This window comes from Budorcas taxicolor, chromosome 11, assembly GCF_023091745.1.
Source record: "Budorcas taxicolor isolate Tak-1 chromosome 11, Takin1.1, whole genome shotgun sequence".
NCBI lineage: Eukaryota > Metazoa > Chordata > Mammalia > Artiodactyla > Bovidae > Budorcas > Budorcas taxicolor.
The window spans coordinates 11,462,420-11,483,185 of record NC_068920.1 but is presented as its reverse complement, the minus strand read 5'-3'; the positions used below and the strand labels follow the sequence as shown (position 1 = coordinate 11,483,185).

General features: G+C 51.4%; 1 protein-coding gene across 1 annotated transcript in view; it reads right to left on the bottom strand.

Moving 5' to 3' along the window:
• FARS2 (phenylalanyl-tRNA synthetase 2, mitochondrial) overlaps nucleotides 1–20,766 on the bottom strand; it is a 256,662-nt gene that overhangs the window by 94,321 nt on the left and 141,575 nt on the right. Inside the window, exon 6 of the mRNA XM_052648510.1 lies at nucleotides 15,822–15,973. Coding sequence (XP_052504470.1) covers nucleotides 15,822–15,973 — 152 coding nt within the window. The remainder of the gene's footprint in view (nucleotides 1–15,821; nucleotides 15,974–20,766) is intronic.

Genomic DNA, 20,766 nt, shown 5'->3' with positions numbered 1-20,766 from the left:
AGCAGCCCACACACCTGTCTGCTGCCAGGACAAACGCTTTCACTGGAGCCAGCCAGTCGCCCTGCCTCAGTGTGGCAGGGTGCCCTGCGGCCATCGTCAATGCTGCCCCAAAGAGTGGGCATGTGTTCATCGGCGGTGGGGGATGAGGGTGAATGGAGGTCGACATCCCTACCCGGGGCACGAGCCTATGAAACAGCCCTCAACCTGGGCATTTCAGTGCCTGGGTGAGATTTTCCCTTCTTACCTTCCTCTTCTGCCCCTCTGATCTCACATCTTGCTTCTAATCAGAGCTCAGAGGGAACACATGTAAGGTAATTACTCCTGAGCATGCTGTGGAAGTGCTCATTGATTAGAAATCATTTTCAGAGGGAACACTGTTACACAAGAATTTTGATCAAAGCTGGATTATCACTTTGGTTCTTTGTCTCACCCACAGACACTTGCCCCCTCCTCCTGGAAGAGAATGTGTGTGTGCATGAAGGCAGAGCATAAGGGAGCTGAGAGTTCTTCTTAGGGTGGAGCTACTTGTTTCGTTCATCAGTCTAAAATAAACATTTCTCCAAAAAGCCACTCATCAAGCCTTTTTCCCCCGAAGCCCATGCTCTGAGCTCATAACGGCACTGCCTTCAGTACCATCTCCCTGGGAGGAAGTCGAGCTCAGGGTGAGATGCTCTGTGCTGCAGGACGAGACCCAAGCAGGGTCAGAGTGAACGTGCCTGTCCAGGCTGCTGAGAGTGACTGTCGCAAGGATGCAGAGAGCCCTCTCAAGATGTGACTGGGCCGCGGGGGGCTCGGGGTACCCAATGCGTTTACCCGCAGGCCCATCTTCCTCTGCTGGACTCTTCAATGACGAGCACCTGCATGGTCCAGTGCCTTCAAGAACTGGCTTCTTTTAAGTTGTTCACAACTGTGCAAATTTACTCTCTTATCTTGCCCTGGAGGGCAGGCATCCAAGGTCGGCGACAGAAGCTGGAGGAAGATGCAAAGGAGGAAGTTCTATTTTTTTTTTTTTTGACATTAAAAAAAATCATCTTCCGTTCTTCCTGAAGTGCTAGGCTAGATTCTACATGCAGGGGCGAAGGCAGGATATATTATAAATCAACTCTCAGTGGCTGCTTTAAAGGGAAAATACTTCGTTCAGAGTCAGAGTTTTATCTTGGAGTAAACTATCCTCAGCCCTTACTCCGATTAATCAGAAAGCTTAAACAACGGACAAGTGATTTTTAAAAAAGTCATATGAGGGATTCATGTGACTCGGAAGCATATTATACATGGATTGTCCTGGATCAATTATAGCTCAAGCTTTAGCCTACACTGTTCTTCACTTACAGTTTCCTATACAGGTATCTAAAGTATGTATTTTATACATATGCGTATTATAATCTGGGCTTCCCTGGTGGCTCAGATGGTTAAGAATGTAGCTGCAATGCAAGAGACCCGGGTTCAATCCCTGGGTCAGGAAGATCCCCTGGAGGAGGGGACGGCAACCCACTCCGGTATTCTTGCCTGGAGAGTCCCATGGACAGAGGAGCCTGGTGGGCTACAGCCATGGGGTCACAAACAGTCAGACATGACTGAAGTGACTTAGCATGCACATTTCATGGTGGGGAGGGGGAGAGACGGCCAACATCCAGATTTGATTTGGTTTTTCTGCAAGATATGGAGCAATGCAAGAGCTGCTGTGTCTCCTTTAAGTCCTGCCATGACCACCCAACAGCTGTGTGACCTCAGGCCAGTGACTTAAACTCTCCAAGCCTCAACCCTCCCTCTGTACCAGCATATAAAACAGTAGCTTACACAGAACAGGTACTCAATAATTCATGTGTCTGCACGCACGTGTGCACGCACCCACACACCCACCCACACACACACACTCTCTCACCCTAATTAAATTGCCCACGTAGGATTATAAGAACAGACTTGAAAGACACACAGTCATGAACAAGCTCAACATTATCTTGGGGATATACCCTTTAAAAACTCAGTCCAAGAGTGAAGCAGAAAGCAGTAAAATGGAGCATGACTTTTTTTTTTTTTTTTAAGGATTATTCAGAAACCCACCAGATGATTTGAGAGTTGATTAGAGACAAGTTATCTGGGGGAAGTACGTGACCCTTGGGCAGTCTGCTCGGAACAAGGGGAAGAAACCAAGTGAGGCTTCAGACAGCCCTGCTCTAGCCCGATGCCCAGCCCGCAGCAGCAGACAGCGGCGCAGGCGCCGCCCGCGGCAGTGATGGTGAGGGACAGGCTGGTCCTCAGAGACCCTGCCTGACAGTCAGTGAAACCCACAAGTCCACAGACACCGCCCCACGGCCCTACACCTCACGGGCACCGTTCTCACGGACCCATCTGCAAATAAGGAATCAGACGTCCAGTAAAGAAGAGAGCGAAGGTAGGTCTGATACCCCATTTACAACATAACATGGCCTTTCCCAGGCACCCCAGAGCTTCCTACAGGCATTTGTGCAAATGGTTGGATGAACTCTGAGCCAGTTTATTCTACCTAAGCAAGAAGAACCAACCTACTCTGCATCCCTGAAAATCCCCAAAGATGTTCCTAATATACCTGACGGGATTCCCAGGTGAGAACAAACCTTCACGAGTGCTCTAAATGCAGAGTACAAACATTATAATATTTCATATGCAAATTCCAATAATGACTGAGAACAATACACACGCGCGTGCAACAGGATAACAACCACGACTGGACAGGACACATGCAGACGGAGCGCCAGCCCCTGGAAGCACGTCCGCAGCCACACGAGCTGAAGGACATGTGTTACAATTAAAAGTTCAATCATTCTGCTTTTGTAAAAAAAAAAGCTGGATGTGCTTCTATGAACCTTCTTTCAATTTTAGACTTTTATGTCGCTGCTTTCAAGGTAGATTGATGACGCCAGGTTTTTAGATGACGGACCAGTGGCTTGTGCAGACGAGAGAGGAGTCAGGCGAGGATGCGGGTGAGAACGATGGCTCTCTCTCTAGAGAGACGGCGTGAGGAAGCGGGGTCTCATCCCCCGGTGCGCGGCTCCGCAGGCAGCCCCACCACGGCACGTGCTGCCCAGGGAGGCCCCAGCGTGCCCAGCGCCCTCAGGCCCCTGCACGAGTCACCCATTCATGCCGCAGGGAATTTTATAAATTGGTGTAACAATAGATGTCTAAAACAGACATGTAATAGTTGATGTGCTCTGGAGACTACTTTATCATGAAACAGATTTTAAAACACCAATAGAGGATGGCAGAATTGTGCCACCTCCTAAAAATGACCGGTCTCCCTTGTTTCATGAACACTGACAGCAACGATCTTTCAGTCATCGCCATCACCAGATTGGCTGCGCACTGAATTCCAAATCAGAAAACAAAGTGTTGGAATGAAGACTCTACAGGATCCACTTCTGGCCTGAATCTCACCTGAGTAACACAGATGTTGGGCCTGCCCCAGAATGGAAATCTCATCAGATACTGCCTTACAAACAGATGTGCTGGCTGCAAGGTCCGGCATTCCTTCCCATTTTCTCTATCAATAACATCACACCACCTGCATCCTAGAGCATTTATTGTGCTCAGATAAAAAATATATACTGCAACTTCTTACGGTGTTAAAAAAATTCCTTCTCAGATCTCAAAGCCCATCACATGTTTTTTTCTTTCATGATATCCTCAACTTTCTTTCCCGGTCTTCCAACCCAAAACAATCAGACCTTATGAAAGCAGCTCTGTCGTTCATTTTCATCAGGCAGCTTAGATGTCTCCTATGAGCATGAGCCTAACTACACACATAACACAACACACAAACTTTCCAGCAGGAAGCTGGGCCGCTCTTGGCGTGTGGTCAGCGCTTACTTCCAGCTACCGTGAGTTTCTCCCAGAAGAAGAGCCAGCCCGAGGATTTCGCCACCACCACCAACAGTAGTTAAAACTATATACGTACGTGTCAGCCCCTGCAAAGGAACTTGTAAGGTACGTTCTAACATTAATTCCATTTTAAAGACAAACTCAGAGAGAGAGAGCAACTTAAAGTCCCACTGGTGACAAAGCCAAGCCCTGAACTCAGGGCAGCCGTGAGGGCCCGCGGCTGCTGCATGAGGCCTGCCGGCCCCGTGACACACAGTCCACTCCCCCCGGGACACGTCAAGAAATGAGACGGAATATGACACAGCCACGCCATGTATCCGCTGCAGGCCGACTGAGCTCCAGGAACCATGAGCAGTCTCAGGAGGGCGACTGACACCCGTGAGGGCGCCCCTCCGCTCACATCCATCGGCGACTGTTTAAACCTGCTTTTCCACCAAACACTCCCACGTGAAAGTTAACAGGAACGGTTGTCTTCTCTTTACTGGGGGACGGATGGAGAGGCTGATTTTAAAAACAATGCAAAGGCCTAACTGATAAACAAATATAAAAGTTTAAAATTATTAATATTGCTTCTTTCAAACGTGAATGTTCAAGTTTACTGATGATAAAGAAGCAAAACTTCCTTCTAACTACAATTATTAGTCGCTCAAGGCAGCATATCAACAGATCATAATAGCTATTTTTCACAGTTGCTTCTGAGAGTGTCAGCATGACTGAATGTAATTTTAATTAAACAAATCTGCCGTTATGAGTATAATAACTGCCTTGCCATTTTTACATTATGGCACGAGCTAAAAGAAAAAACAATCCCCCTTGTATTGCAATAAGCAGAAAACCTATTTAGTAAGTAAAAGTATTGTTAAAAATAGTATAACAGTATGATTACAATATATCAATGTGTAAAGTGGGTCCTACGTTACCGAGTCGGACTTTACCCTGCACCTGGTCTAGCCACTGGACAAGCAGAGCGGCCTGCAGGGGGACGTCCAGGCCGGAAGGGGGGCTCCATGCCAGGGGTGGGGCATAAAGAAGGCATTACCACCACCCCTGGGGGACCCTGCTGAAATCTCTAAGACACACCTGTTTCCTGAGAAACACTTGCTCTGCTTCGAAGGTTGAAGGGACCTTGAGTTTTGGTTTCCTACTATTAGGATTTTCCCATCTTGAATATCTGTATTGATCTCCTTTACTTAAATAAGGCCAAGAATAGCTTCTGTTCAGACTAGGCTTCTCGAGGGCTTGGTCTGTTTAATACTGCCAGCTATATTCCTGCGGCAGACCTGAGTTGACATGATTTGGGATTCATATTTAAATAGGTTTTCTTGCCAGAGGAATCCTGAAGGGGAGAGGTTCAATATATAGGCATCCATTGATTGAATCTAGGTCAGAAACCATCACATCCTAAACATAACCGAGTCTTCCCCGCTTTCCTTGCCATATGTCCCTCCCACTTCCGTCCTCCCGTCCGCTCACCGTGGGACGGCTGTTTCGGGTTTGGGAGGTGAGTGGAAGTGTGCAGATGACTGCCAGAACCCTGTCCCCAGGTGGACCCACCGCCATCTGGAGGAGGCCACCCCCACAAGGGGCACGCAGACCCCTGCTGCACAGGCACACCCGGAGGACATGAGGCCTGACCTTCGGGTGCCATTTCAAGAAATGCTGATCAAAGTATCATTTAAATTCTAAATCCTGCTCATATGCTTAGGTCCTAGTTTTCAGGCCATCCCCTTTCCTGAGCTGAATACACTGACTGCAGCCCTTTAAATGAATCTGAGGAGGCTTGTGTTCGGAGGACCACCCGGCGCCCGGTGGCGGGTTGCTAACCACCACATCCGTACAGCCTCTGCTTCCGGAGCAGGTCCTCCAGCGGTCTCACTCGATCCTTTAAGTGAACCAAGCAGAGAAAGAAAACAAACGGGGGTGACGGGAAAGGGAAACTTCCTGCAGCACTGCTTCAGAGGGAATGGCCAGACGCACGCTCCGAAGGGCGGGCCCGGGGGCGGACACAGCCCCTGGTTCTCTGGGGAGTCCGTCCACCCTCAGCCCCTGGTTCTCTCGGGAGTCCGTCTACCCTCAGCCCCTGGTTCTCTGTGATCCGTCCTCCTCAGCCCATGGTTCTCTCTGGTCCGCTCCCCTCAGCCCCTGGTTCTCTGGGGAGTCTGTCCCCTTCAGCCCCTGGTTCATCCTCAGCCCCTGGTTCTCTCGGGAGTCCATCCACCCTCAGCCCATGGTTCTCTGTGATCCATCCCCCTCAGCCCATGGTTCTCTCTGGTCCGCTCCCCTCAGCCCCTGGTTCTCTGGGGAGTCCGTCCCCTTCAGCCCCTGGTTCACCCTCAGCCCCTGGTTCTCTCGGGAGTCCATCCACCCTCAGCCCCTGGTTCTCTCGGGCGTCCGTCTACCCTCAGCCCCTGGTTCTCTGTGATCCGTCCTCCTCAGCCCATGGTTCTCTCTGGTCCGCCCCCCTCAGCCCCTGGTTCTCTGGGGAGTCCGTCCCCTTCAGCCCCTGGTTCACCCTCAGCCCCTGGTTCTCTCTGGTCTGCCCCCTTCAGCCCCTGGTTCTCTGGGGAGTCCGTCCCCTTCAGCCCCTGGTTCACCCTCAGCCCCTGGTTCTCTGTGGTCCACCCCCCTCAGCCCCTGGTTCTCTTGGGAGTCCGTCCACCCTCAGCCCCTGGATCTCTGGGGAGTCCGTCCCCCTCAGCCCCTGGTTCACCCTCAGCCCCTGGTTCTCTCTGTGGTCTGCCCCCCTCAGCCCCTGGTTCTCTGGGGAGTCCGTCCACCCTCAGCCCCTGGTTCTCTCTGTGGTCCATCCCCCTCAGCCCCTGGTTCACCCTCAGCCCCTGGTTCACCCTCAGCCCCTGGTTCTCTGTGGTCCGACCCCCTCAGCCCATGGTTCTCTCTGTAGTGCGTCCACCCTCAGCGTGTCCATGACATCACACATCCTCTCATCACGAACACTTGTGGAATAAATGTAAGCGAAGGGACGGGGACGAAAGGTGAAGAAACCAGATGGTCCGAAAGGTTTTCTGAACCGCAGTTTCCACAGCCCCTCAGGAGACCCTGGCACCACCTCCTGGACTCCACGGCGGTCCTGGCGGCGGCTCCTCCTGTGCTTCCGGCACCACTGCTGCTCGGGCCGTCCGTCCGAACTCCACCCTCCCTCTCTCCACCCCTGAGGTCTTCCCTGGGACTCTCCCCTCGTCCCCTTCTCCTGTTCTAGAACTTACTGGGGTTCTAGTCCGTCCCGAGTATGGATGCTAAACCTGGCCTCCCTCCGGGGGCTCTCCCATCAGCTGGGCTGTGTGTCACCCCTCAGCCCAAGAGGCACAAAGTAATCAAATCGCCTCCTCCAAAGGCTGCTCCCTCCTCCCCTCTGTCTGGCCTGGTCGGCCTCTGTCCTCCGGGCCCAGGAGCTGTGTTTCCTCCCCCTACCCCCTGCTGTCTCCCTGGAACGGGCTCACCTTCCCCATAGATTCGGACCCTGAATATCTCCCCCACCAGCCAGCTTCTTCCCACAAGGCTCTAGCCCCCCTTCTCAGCAAGGACTCATCTCCTCTCACTCAGACTATGCACACATGCTTCTACTGGATTGGCCAAAAAGTTCATTTGGTTTTTGCCACAACATGGCACAGGAACTCCTGAACGAACTTTCTGGCCAACCCAATACATCTTTTTCCCATGACCAACCTCACCCCTGGCCAACACGGTCGCCACAGGCAAGATGGAAAATCCTTCATAAACTGCAAACAGGTGAACCAGCTCAGTGACTTCCCACGTGCTCGACGAGAAAGTCCACGTTTTTATAAGGGAGTTCAGGGCCTTTCCCTCAGGCCCGTGCGCCCAGCACGCTGGTCAGTCTGAACTCCTCCCCCACCTCTGTCTTCTAGTCTTTGGCAAGCCACCCACTCTGCCCTGGCCCCTTCCATGTCTAAGTCCTCTTTGCCTTCAAGACTCCACTGAACCATGATCTGCAAAGCTGCTTGAGCATTTAAGGCAAAGGGCAACGCGGCCTGTCTTTGAAACCACGGTGGTGCCCTGCTCCTCCAAGACCCCTGACGGCTCGTGGACTGCAAACATCGTCTGCACAGACCTGCTATCACACGGCAAGCTGCTTGAGGACAGGCGCTCGTTTCTAAAAATCGCTCTGATATTTCTGGACCACGAGACTCACACACAGCACAGTGGTTCCCCTGTGGTAAGTGTTCAGTGCAGGTTCCCTGGAACGAATGCATCGCACCCAGACGGCATTCATTTTTAGCCACTCCAGCTCAGAGGAGAAGAACCACTTCAAAGCTGCACTGAACAGAAACACTGAGAGCCCAAGGCGGCCACAGCTCCGCTCCATGCCGCTTCACGTCCTCTGACCAGGATGCTGCTGGCTTCAGCCTGCTTCCTCTGCCTTTTTGCCCGCTTCCAGGGCCCAAACCTTCTGGAACTCGTCTCATCTCCAGTAATGGAAACCCGCATCCAAGGACCTTACATACCTGGAGTTACTCTGGCTTGTGGGGTCCGAGGAAGGACCAGGGAAAGGTCGGTGCAGCCAGGGCCCTGCCCACACGGTGGACCAGGACCCGCCCCCGCCGACACCCGCCTTCCTTCTTGGCCGCTTCCTCCGCTTGCTCTCTGTCCTCTCTGCCCTCTCCACCACAGGAAACATGGCCAGCGACGGTTCCTGGCAAGACCCCTCTCCACCCAAGCTCTCTCTAGTTTTCCACCCAAACAAGATGGAGAAGAGGCCCATCGGCCCAGCCCTGTGAGGTGCTCCTCTCTGGACCAGTCGGCCGGGTCTAGGGGCAGAGTCCCACTGGACCACTGCAGCAGCTGCCCTGTCGAGACAGCATGCGGGGAGGCAGGGGCTTCCGGGAAGGGGGCCGGGGCTTCCAGAAAAGGGAGGCAGGGGCTTGACGGAAAGGGAAGCCGGGGCCCACTTCGCCTGTCACCCTGGGCAGGACAGTGGGGGGCATCAAGGTTTGGGAGCTCCACTCTCAAGAGGTGGGAAGCTTCTCCACCTTCCCTGAGCAGACAGCTTTTCTCTTCATGTCATCTTTCTTCACAGATGTTCCTCGTTCCTTGCATTACGGGAAACAGACATACACGTGAACCCGCCCTAATGTGACTCCTTGAATTTCTCTCCTGCCTTGTGATTGCTCCTCTTCCAATCAGAAGAGGGGTTTCTTAGGTAACCGTGGATAATCTGCATACTTCTAACACCCCCACCCCCACCCCCCCGCCCGTCTGGCCCAGCCATCAGCTTCCTGATCCTGGGAGCTCAGAGTTTCAAAATATATTTTATAAAGGATATGACCAACCTTCTTCACAAAACTCCCCCTACCCCCTTTCTTTCCTTCCTTTTCTCTATCTGAACATTTGGTCCAAACCACACTATTTTTAAACCAGTGGTTTACTCACATCCCAACTTATTGCAACCTAATTCTTGTTTCTATGTAGCAATCCACACCACACTTTTCTCTCCTGTAAGAAAAGAAACTGTCCTAACTGAGATGTAAGGTTTTGGTCATTTAAGCAGAATATGGTACCAACTGGGGTGTGTTTTTGGTCTACATGGAAAGAGGTGTCAGTTATATTCCGAAAAAAAAGAGAGATTTTCCTTTTTTTCTTTATGGTGAATTAATTTCATCAAAATTTCTTGAGTACTTCGTTATAAATGCCAAAGAGAGTAGAAAATTCAGGACCTAGTGCTTGACACTGATTTACAGTGCAAGGACGGGAAAATGTGTAAATATAAGGCAATGGAGCAGTTGCTAAAACAGAAGAATGTGCTAGAAACACTTCTACTATAACCACAGAATTTCAAAACTTGCACACTGGTTGTACTACTAGACAGACAATCCAGAAGAAATTACCATATTTAATGAAAGTCAGGATAAGAGATGGATTTCCCTGGTGGCTCACATGGTAAAGAATCTGCCTGCAATGTGGGAGACCTGGGCTTGATCCCTGGGTTGCAAAGATCCCCTGTAGGAGGGCATGGCAACCCACTCCAGTATTCTTGCCTGGAGAATCCCATGAACAGAGGAGCCTGGTGGGCTACAGTTCACAGGGCTGCAAAGAATCAGACATGACTGGGTGACTATGCATAGCACAGGGTAAGAGATTATCCCGGTAAACCTTCGTGTACACATTGAGACCACATCTGTCATCTCTGGTACAGATATTTCACCGGCCTAATTTCCAAGGCTAGGGTCCTTCCTCACCTTACTATTGCCACTTCCTTTAAGGAGCAGGTGAGGACTAAGAACAGTGGCCACATCTCTCAAACACAGACGCCAAGCACTTCTGTGAAGTGTTCTTTCTCCTCTGAGAAATATTACACGAGGCATCCTACAGAACAGTTCTGGAAGGCGACTGGCATTTTGTGGACTTTGTCCTCATCCCTGAATTGTGCACGCATGGAAAAGACGCCTGCGTAAACGAGACTTAGGACCAACCCGGAACCCCCAGTTCTTGTTTGCTGCGTAACCGGAAGGGAGAAGACCAGGGCAGGGCGTGGGGGAGGGTCTCTGCGCGGCCGGTGGGGAGACTGGGCTCAGACAGAGGTGACGAGCATGGCAACACCAGTGGGTGGACCAGCTGTGCACAAGCTGGGACACGCAGGGCACCACGGGGCTCCACAGCTCGACGGTGTGCCGGCCGGGGCTGCGCAGGACTGCCAATGCCCGGCCAGGAGCCGCGGGGACGCGATGCAGTCACGCCACACTCAGTGGAGTGAGCTGGTTTGTGAACAAGAATAAGACACCCTCTGGGGCTTCCAGAACACCCCGAGGGGGCCCTGCTGGAGACAGAGGCATGTGAGCAGGTGGGTGGAGACCCTGGGGATGGCGGGACGGAAGCCCCTTCGCTTGCATCCCCAGCGTCTGAGTCACAAGAGACCCCGTGATGGGGACACCCTCGCCTGCACCGTGCTGCCCTGGGACGTCCTGGTCTCCTTCACGGGACTCTCGGGACATTCTACCTTGCTGTCTCCTCACCAGACCCCAGTCAAATCCCTTCGATGATAACACCCTCTCTGGCTCCAAACTACACCTGAACAAACGATCACAGTGATGCTATGGACTACTAAAATGAAGCGAAACAGAGACAGAAGCTCCCACAAAGACCGGCTGTTTCCACCGGGTTTTCTGACTCCCCCATTCCCCGTGTCCCCCTAGCCTCGCGTCTCAGATTCTGCCCCGTTCTGGACTCAGAACCAGACTCCACCTCTGAGAGTGGGGCCCACAGAAGCCCTGGGCCAGCAGTGCTCAGCAGAACACGCAGACTGTCCTGCAAGGATTCTGCCCCAACATCTGGGGCTCCCACCCCAGCAGCAGCCTCCACGCTCCCCCAGGCCAGCCTGAGCTGGGCTCCCCTCCACACTTGCCTGGATGGCTGTCCCAAAGCCCAGCTCCTCTGTGACCACCGGTCTGTCCTGCCGCACACCTCCACCTGCTGCCGGGCCCGCTACCAACACCCCAAAGGCAGACGCCTAGACAGCAGGACCACTGGGCCCACCTGTGTGCATCACCGGTCCTTCCCCCTGGAGGGGCCCCACCTCCCGGGCGTGGCTGCCCCCTGCCTTCTTTGGTGCATCCTCCTGACTGCTCCCCCCCACTGCTGGAGCCTCAGACTGACCAAGTTGAGGAAAACAAGTCGCCAGGAGACACTGGAGTCAGCTGCCTGGAGCCGCCCTAGCCGGCAGGTCTTGGCCCAGCCCAGGGTGACACTGAAGCCCAGAGGCGCTGGGGGCACAAGAGGCTTGATGGCTTTTCAGGAGGCCAGACAGGAGAGGCCCAGGTCTGCAGGGCGTCTCTGCTGCTCGGAGATCTGAAGTTGACTCAAAAAGGTCTCACCAGTGTATCGCGGAGACTTCCTTACAAATACAGACCCATCCTTAGAGACTCAGCTCCCGACTCTCTAGTGAGGGTCAGGGTGTGGTGATGCTCTGTACAATTCTGAGGCAGCATTTGGACTCATGCACCTTGTGGTCACCAGGACAACATCACTGACTCCTGAGGACCGCGGCACATGGGGCCCGAGTCTCCGTGGGGTGTGAAAAGGGAGGTGACAGACAAGGCGACTGGCGGTGGGGGGGCGGGGGAGGGCCGACTCCCACCACAGCCCCTGGGCACTCATCTGGGCGGCAGCCAGTGGAGAGAAGTGACCCTGTGAGCTGAGATAACAACGTTAAAGGCCCAGCGACGGAAAGCCTTTCTCATAACTGGCCCCCATGATGGGGGAGAGGGGAGTTCTGCTCCTCACTCCATCCCTGCAAGCAAGACAGAGACCTCCTGTCCCCACACACGCTGCCCTAGGTCCAGGTCTTAACCTGCGTCCCTCTGATCGATACTGTGGGGGTGAGACCAGGCACCACGAAGGGGTGTGAGGCACCCTTACCTGCGTCTTGGGAAGAGGGCATTCAGTCCCCACGCTTACAAAAAGGTGCACAAGGTGCCAACCACAGACACTGCTGGAGAACTCCCTGAAAAGTGCCAACAGCAAGTTCCAAAGGAGAGAGGCGCTTCCCGGTTAGTTTCCACAAGGGCGCGAGGTGGTGTGGCAGGCGGCTGGGGATGGGACCCTGCTGGCCGGGCGCCTGACCCCTGGCCCTGCCTCCCTGGCGTCCAGGAGGCGCTCGGTCCCTCCCTGCTCTGTGCAGGGCTGCTCCTCTGGGGTCAGGTCAGCCTGCAGGGGACCCCCAAGAATCCTTCTGCAAATGGCGAGGTCCTGGGGGACGCGGCGGAAGAGGGGGGTTCGGGGACTGAACTAACTGTGTTCTATAGTGTCTCCCGCTGGGGGCCAACGGGGCCGCTCTGTGATGGCGACAGAATGCACCCCTCCCTGGCTGCTTTAGAAAGAAGGCTTGGGGACGGAGGGGAGAGAAGGGATTGGGGAAAAGAAATGCCAGGCTAAAAATAATTTTCTTTGAACTGCTTTCCGGGCTGTCTGAACCACAACAATAGACGTTCTTATACTCATGCCACCAGCCTTGTGATAAAAACGAGGGAAGGGCGAGCAGCCAGCGGAGTTCTAAGGCCATCTCCTTGGCACTGCACGCTGACTATTTCAAGGGGACGCGTCTTCTGACACACTCTCCCAAGATTAGCTGGGGCAGGCTTCTCACTGCTGGCCCATCTTTAAGTTCCGGTAACTGCGCTTACTCGGCTCTGTCTAGAAAAACGACCAGAGAGGTCAGCCCCCTGCTGGCACTGCCCGCAGCATCGCCCTGGCATACAGCCCGGAGCCCAGTCCTGTGGACGACGGAGCCTGGCCTGCCAGCATCCACGCCACTGGATGAAGTATTTGTTTTCTTTTTTTTTCCTTTCTGATTAAAATTTTACTCCTCAAGCTGCGGGAAGACCAGGCTCCATTTCAGAACGACATGCGATGTGGCCTCTCACTCTCTCTCCTCTAGAATCAGCTTCGTCATCTGGACCGACCGCCAGACCCGAGCGGACTCGCTGTCCTGAGGCCGTCCTCTGTCTTACAGAAACCAGATGGGTTGACTGTGGAAGTTACGGGTTGATACTCGACACCTAGCAATTAGTTTAGAAACCGGCGGTTTTCAAAGCATGTCACACAGACGGGCTCATCTTGTGTTTGCGGCAACCACTGAAAGACGGTATCCGAGCTCTCAAGTGGGCAGAGGGGACTACGGCCCGGCGGCCCGGGACCAGGTATTAGGACGCAGAGAGGCAGGAATAGGGTGCCCGACTCCCAGCCCTTTCCAGACCACACGGTCTCGCCTTCCAACGCAATAAACCGCCTCCAGTCTTGGAATCAAAGCTCCTCTAGGGAGGGAGGGAGGGTGGATAGGCACCCACCAGCCACGAGGCAGTGAGCCTCCCTCCACCCCTGAGAACACTGAGGGTGGGTGGAGGGAGGCACGGGCCATGGGCCCCTGCGGAGCCTGCATCAGGGGGCCCGCAGGTGAAGACTAGAACGCGACTGAGCCAGCAGCCAGGGACAAGCTGGGAGTCCCGCAGGTGGAGGCGGCCGGGGAGGAGGAGGGGAGCGGAGGACCGGGAGGAGGACAGCAGTGTCCCCGTGCCAGTTCTGAAACTGTGCAGTGAGCCCCTCTGCTGAGGATGCTCTTGCCTGGAAGAGGGGGCCAGGCGGTTTAGGGCGGCCCCCGCTATTAAACCAACGATAGGTTCTCGAACCAATGGCGGCTCGTCCACAGCCTGCTCAGACCCCAGGAAGTGGCCTGGTGCGCAGGGCTCCGCCCAGCATGTGGGGTGACTGTTTGCTCAGTGAGCCTGCCTCCCCCCAGAAATGGTGCTGGTATCAGAGAGAGGATGAGCTGGAAGAGCCTTGGGCTGAGGCAGCAAGGGGCGGAGAGTGACTGTGTGTTTAACTGTGGGAGGCGCTGAGATGCGGAGGGTCTCTGGCCTCAGACCTGCCTTGGTCTGCGCAGCCTTCAGCCCTGACTCAGGCTCACCCTAAATAAATCCCTTTGTCCTGAAGAGTCACCATGAGGGACTCTGTCCTGATGACAAAGCAGCCTAACAACCCAGAGGTGTTTTTACAGAAGCTGAAGGTCTCCACCAAAGGGCGCTGACTCCCATTAATCGGGACTGGGGAGGCGTGTCACTCACAAGATGTCAAAGGGAGCCCCCAGCTCAGCCCTCAACCTCGTGCAAAGAGCTGGTTCTGAACACCCAACGCATTCAAATATGAGGGACAAAAAGCAATCACACGCACACCACCGATGCGCCAACTGAAATACAGGGAAGGAAAAAAAAGGGAAACGGCAGAAAAACTGACGGGAAGTCAGAGAAAAATGCTGCCATTGGGTCAAATGAAATTTCTGGCTAAGTATTTTGCAGTGAATTTTAAAAACCAAATGAAGCAATTTATCTAAGAAGGAAAAATCACAAAGCAGAAATGACTTCGGGAAGAGACAGGAAGAAAACAGAACTGGAATATGAGCTTGAAGAACTCAGAAAAGGTGGGTGTGGGACAGAGTATCTGAATGTGGGCAAGAAGGGGCCCAGAAGATGGGGTGGGGGAGAAGGTGAGGGGGGGGCACCCAGACCAAGTGGAGAGAGAGACTTTTCAAACATCAGAGGGAAAACCAGCAGCCCGAGGCGTCGGACAAAGGAGGGCTGGAGGGCATGTGTGGATCCCCAAGGGCGGGATCAGGAGAGAGCCTTGTTGATACGACTCAAGAAAACTTTCCTGAGACTCAGGAGGCAGCAAACCTTGATTAGAGAGAGACAAGGGTTCACAGAGTAGCAAGAGCAGGTCGCATCCGAGAGGGATCCTCACACGGTTATTAAACTTTGAAGACAAAGAATTCTTTAGGAAGAAAGAAAAAAAGATCAAGCCTGGCCTCAGATTTCTTTACATCAACTTCAACTTGAGAAGACAACTGAGCAACATTTACGAGACCCTGCTCCCCCCAAAAATGGGCGAGCCAAGGACCTGAAACCCAACCGAGCTGCCAGGTAAGTACTGACATGAACACAGAGCTGAGTGTGCAGGCGCTCAGGGAACACCGCCTCCCCCAGTCCCTGAGCACACTTCCAGACGCACACAGAGCTCCTAGGGCGCAGCAGGGTCTTGGTGTGTGGTATGCACTTGATAAACGTTCACTGAGAGACCAACAAAACAGCTTTCGTGCCACAAACTGCTCTCTCGGCTTCATTTCCTCGGTACCCAGAATGTGAGCGGGTAAGAAATCACTTCCCGAAACAACACTGGAAAACTCCAAGATCTTTAAAACCTTCTGTTTCAAATCCTTTGTTTACTAAGGCAGGAAAGGTGAAAACCGCATCTTAGAAAGATTTTCAGAAAGTACTGACATAAAAGAGTTTTCTGATATGCTGAAGGTTCGCTATAAATTCAGACCACATTTGTCTCTTACACACTACATCGCAGCAAACCTATGTTACACACTCCCACATGCCATTTGTCACACAGAAACAAAAAAGGATAAGCCAGAGAGGGTTTTTTTTTTTTTTTAAACTTACTTTGGATGTTCAAACTTGTCTATAAGATCAACTTTTTCCACCAGGTCTCCTCCAATTGTTCGGACTAAGTCATAGAAATCATTCTCCGTGTAGTTCTCGCGAGGCAGCCAGAAGGAGATGTCGTTGATCACAGCAGGGTATTTGCTGAGAGGCTAATGAAACGAGAGAAGACAAGATACTGATTTGTTAGTTGGATGTCAATGTTTGAGTGTTTTCAGGGCAAGTTTCACTTGGGCTAGTTAGAAAATGCTGGCAAGACATTGCTTCAGCACTTGAGTGTTCAGGAACAAAACGAACTTAAAAGATAAGTCAGTATCCAAAATTAGCAAATTCCCCTGTGAATATTATAGATCCTTATCACATTCATGTGTAATGTTACCATATATTCTATTTATATTGTCATTAATGTTCAATTTAGTATAAAGCAATTTGAATACATCATACTTCATTTTTTTTTTCCCATTTGAAAACTAGAGGAGAAAAGTTCACATCCAATTAACAAGCAATTCATTAACTTCCTGTGATACTTTCAGGAAGCCATTTTAATAGAGAAATAAGTAAGGGCCTGTCAGAATTGATATTTCAATTAGTAATGTCATTATTTGTTAGTATTTCTAATTATTAAGGGAATACTTCTGTTAATTATGTAGGGAGTTATTTTTCAAATTATGCTTCTAAGGATGTGACAGACACGAATGTAGCCATTCCTCCAATTTATCCCCCTCTTTCCCAGTTTATTAGGGGTCACTAACTAGTTCACAATATTGGATACATATTTAAAATTAGGTATTTTTAGAAGTTATCACATTTGTTTGCACAGCTTAAATACATACATCATAAATACATATCTGTGCATTACTCATATACACACATAGACATAGATAGTCATGATGCAAGTCTGTAAGTGACTTCCACAGTAAAAAATGTCTCCTTAAATGCTTCATTATATACCTATGAAATCTATACAACTAAGGAAATATCTACTAAAGCTATAAATCTGTTAGAAGAACAAGTTTATAAATCGATTTACACTAAGCACTATAAACCCACTGATGAATCACTGATTTGAAAAAGTATAAAACTTTTTAAACAGCAAAACCTCCGAAGAACCAAGTACTCAAACATAAATGATCTCAACTTGCAATATCAACAAAGCTGTCAAACAAAAGCATTGGTTCGGAACACACATTTCAAACGAACATAATAGAGCTACCATCCAGGTGCTCCTGAACAAAGTACCACCGCTCTTGAAAAACATCTTGTTTTTTTCAGAGCTGAGATGCTGTGATAAACAATCTGCAGGTTAAGATAACAATGCGAGATGAAGGGAGATGGCTGGTTACACAGTGCTTTTCCTTTGAATGGTACCCTTTTGCCACTTCTAGAGAACATGGGAATTTAGAGGAATTAGTTAGGAGGCAGGGGTTGTCAGGAATAAGCATGAAATCTCGTCCACGACAGACATGGGAGGAGGCACTGCTTTCAGGAGTCCAAGAACAACAGTCAACATGCCCACAGCCAGAATGTAAGACACTACAAAATACAGGGTTTATATTACCATAAATACAGGTGTTAAACCATGGAGGAAAACCCAGACCTTTGCATTGCAAACCTAGTTCACGCTAACAAGAGGTAGCAAGTTTAAAGCAGCGACGGCAGGTGCCTTGCGAGCTTGGCAAGTGTAGAACTCGAGGCTTTCACAGCTCCTGATGGCTCACCCTCTCTCTCTTGCCTCTCTTCCTGCAGGTGAACATCTTTTCTTTCCTCTCCAGTGAAAGCATGTGGGAGGCAGACTTCAGAACTGACCTGGCTGAGACACCCCCACGTAGACCATCTGATGAGGCTGAGACTACAGGGTCACTGTGTCTCCGCCCAGCTGTGCCCTTTCGCAATGATGACACGTGTGCCATCGGGCAGAGCTGCTTCTGCACCAGGAATCTGTCTTTTCTTCCCGGCCGCATGGAGGCTTTCTTCTTAAGCTTGGAGGTTCTAATGAGGCTGGGCCTGCGCTTGTCTTGGTTTATTCTGCTCAGGACTCAACGTGTGCCTTCACCCACACGGTTCACGTCTCCATCCATGTCGGAAAATTTCAGCCAAGACCCCCGTTTTTCTCTTCTGGAACCCCAGTGCTCCGTGTTGCAGGGCTTCTCAATCTACCTTCCATTTCTCTTCACTGACTGACTGCAGGTTTTTAATCTTTAGGTATTTGTGCTCTGTGCTGGGTGTAATTCTTTAGTCACAGCCTCTGAGTTACGCATTCTCCTTTCAACTGACTTCTGGTCTCATCTGTTTCTCTCTTTTTTTTTTAAATCTCTATTTCAGTGAATCTATTATTCATTTCTAATATTTCTAATTTCTTTTCCCCATAAGTATTTATACTTCGTTTTTTGCCTTTTATTCAGAATTTCCTCTTCTTCATCATGGTCTTGAGGAACTAAAAAGCCTCTTTATGAAAGTTAAAGAGGAGAGTGAAAAAGCTGGCTTAAAGCTCAACATTCAGAAAACGAAGATCATGGCATCTGGTCCCATCATTTCATGGCAAATAGATGGGAAACAGTGGAAACAGTGGCTGACTTTATTTTGGGGGGCTCCAAAATCACTGCAGATGGTGACTGCAGCCATGAAATTAAAAGACACTTACTCCTTAGAAGGAAAGTTATGACAAACTTAGACAGCATATTCAAAAGCAGAGACATTACTTTGCCAACAAAGGTCCACCTAGTCAACGCTATGGTTTTTCCAGTGGTCATGTATGGATGTGAGAGTTGGACTATAAAGAAAGCTAAGCACTGAAGAATTGATGTTTTTGAACTGTGGTGTTGGAGAAGACTCTTGAGAGTCCCTTGGACTGCAAGATGCAACCAGTCCATCCTAAAGGAGATCAGTCCTGGGTGTTCATTGGAAGGACTGATGGTGAAGCTGAAACTCCAGTACTTTGGCCACCTCATGCAAAGACCTGACTCATTTGAAAAGACCCTGATACTGGGAAAGATTGAAGGCAGGAGGAGAAGGGGACGACAGAGGATGAGACGGTTGGATGGCATCACCGACTCAATGGACATGAATTTGGGTAAACTCCAGGAGTTGGTGATGGAGAGGGTGGCCTGGCGTACTGGGATTCATGGGGTCGCAAAGAGCTGGACATGACTGAGCGACTGAACTGAACTGATCTCTTTGAGGACCCTGGGCATGGGGGAGGGACCCCAGGGGGCTGGCGCCTCCACTGCCTCTGGAGGAACAGCTGTCGAACCTCGAGGCGGCTTCACTGAGCTTTGCAGCCAAGCGTCAGGCCTTGGTCTTGGTCCTGCTGGGTGTGTTCACACGTCTGAGGAGACTTACCTCACAGTTTCCTCATCTCTCAGACAGAGATGGTGCCTACGTGAGCAAACTGCAGTGAAGACACGAAGTAACTCTCGCGAGGCACATCCTTCATCGTCTTCTCGCCCAGCTCAGTGGACGCACACCTGTGACAGCTGTCCAAAACCCTGTTGCTAAAGGGACTCAGGTGGGGGGGTGGTGGTGGTTTAGTTGCTCAGTCGTGTCCGACTCTTGCGATCCCGTGGACTGTAGCCCATCAGGCTCCTCTGTCCATGGGATTCTCCAGGCAAGGATGCTGGAGTGGGTTGCCGGTAGGGGAGGGGCTTGTCTAAAGAGGGAGATTTTGGTTTGACGGGGCTCCTCGGCCCTGGCTGGCCCCTTGCTCCAGGCTTGCCTCTGCCAATATGCAAAATGTAAACGTCTCCACGCACCTGCTAAGGTGAAAACCTCACAGGCGGCCTTCCCATTACCCACCATGAAGTCAACATCCTCCAGCCCCGTAACTGTTCAGGAACGCTGTCTATTAAGGCCACCTTACCCGTCCACGGTAACGCAGCCTGGTGCAGCCGTGCTTTACTCAAGGAATTGGTTTCTGCACCAACGCCTCCCTCTCGACTGAACCGCCCGTCTGTCCCCTAGTGTTGCTCAAAGAGGGCACAGGTTACCGTCCCCACAGGGAAGGTCTGCTCTAGTTAGCGATTATTCACTCAGCCTCTGGCTTCTTCCCTTTAGGCAAAGCTAATATGGTTTTTTTTTCTGTTTAAAGATTATTGTGACAGTCAGTCGTTCTAACAGGGGCGGGCCCGCCTCCCCGTCAGCTCGTCACCGTTCTGGAACTGCCATGGTGACGTCCACTCAGCTTCCAGCCACGGCCACATGTGGGCTAAGTTCACCCTGTGCGGGCTGCCCCGGGCTCGGCATCTCCTCCGGTAACACCGCCCAGGCCCTCGGCTTTGATGGTGATCATGCTACTGGTGTGCCCTCCGTGGGTGCCGTGCGCCGGGGAGGGCACTGGCGCTTTCCTCACTGATGGACGGTGCGCTTCTGTGACGCAGCCACCTTTCCTGTTCCCGCGGCGTCCACGGGGACACTGTGGCTGACAGACATTAGCTGATGTGCTCAAGGTCAACGAGCCAGTGAGCAGCAGGGCCAAGGTCAAAGGCAAGGCCAGGCTGTGCTCTTAACCCCCATGCTTTAAGGCCTCAATTTAAAACAAGAGTTTCACAGGAAGCAGCTCAGCTCCTTAGTACTGTTTCCAGAAGCAGTCTGTTCAGCCCAATTAATAACTGTGTAAATAAGACCAAAGCTAACATGTATCCCTATGGTGCCGTCCATGACATTTCCTTTTCAAATGACTCATTTAGCTTTTCGATTAATTATCTCGACTTACAAGCACTTCCAGTCTGTTTACTGTCTATGTGACTGTGATCTTATCTGAATGAACTTAAAAGCCGGTCTTTCCTATAAAACAGTATGCATTACCAATGACTTTCCTGTACATTCAAATGACAGCCCTCAGTACAGTTCCATCTACTTCAAATGACAGCCCTCAGTACAGTTCCGTCTACTCGTCCTGTAACAAAAAACGGCTTCTTGAATTTGGCTGCCAGGTTTGGTGCTTGACAAA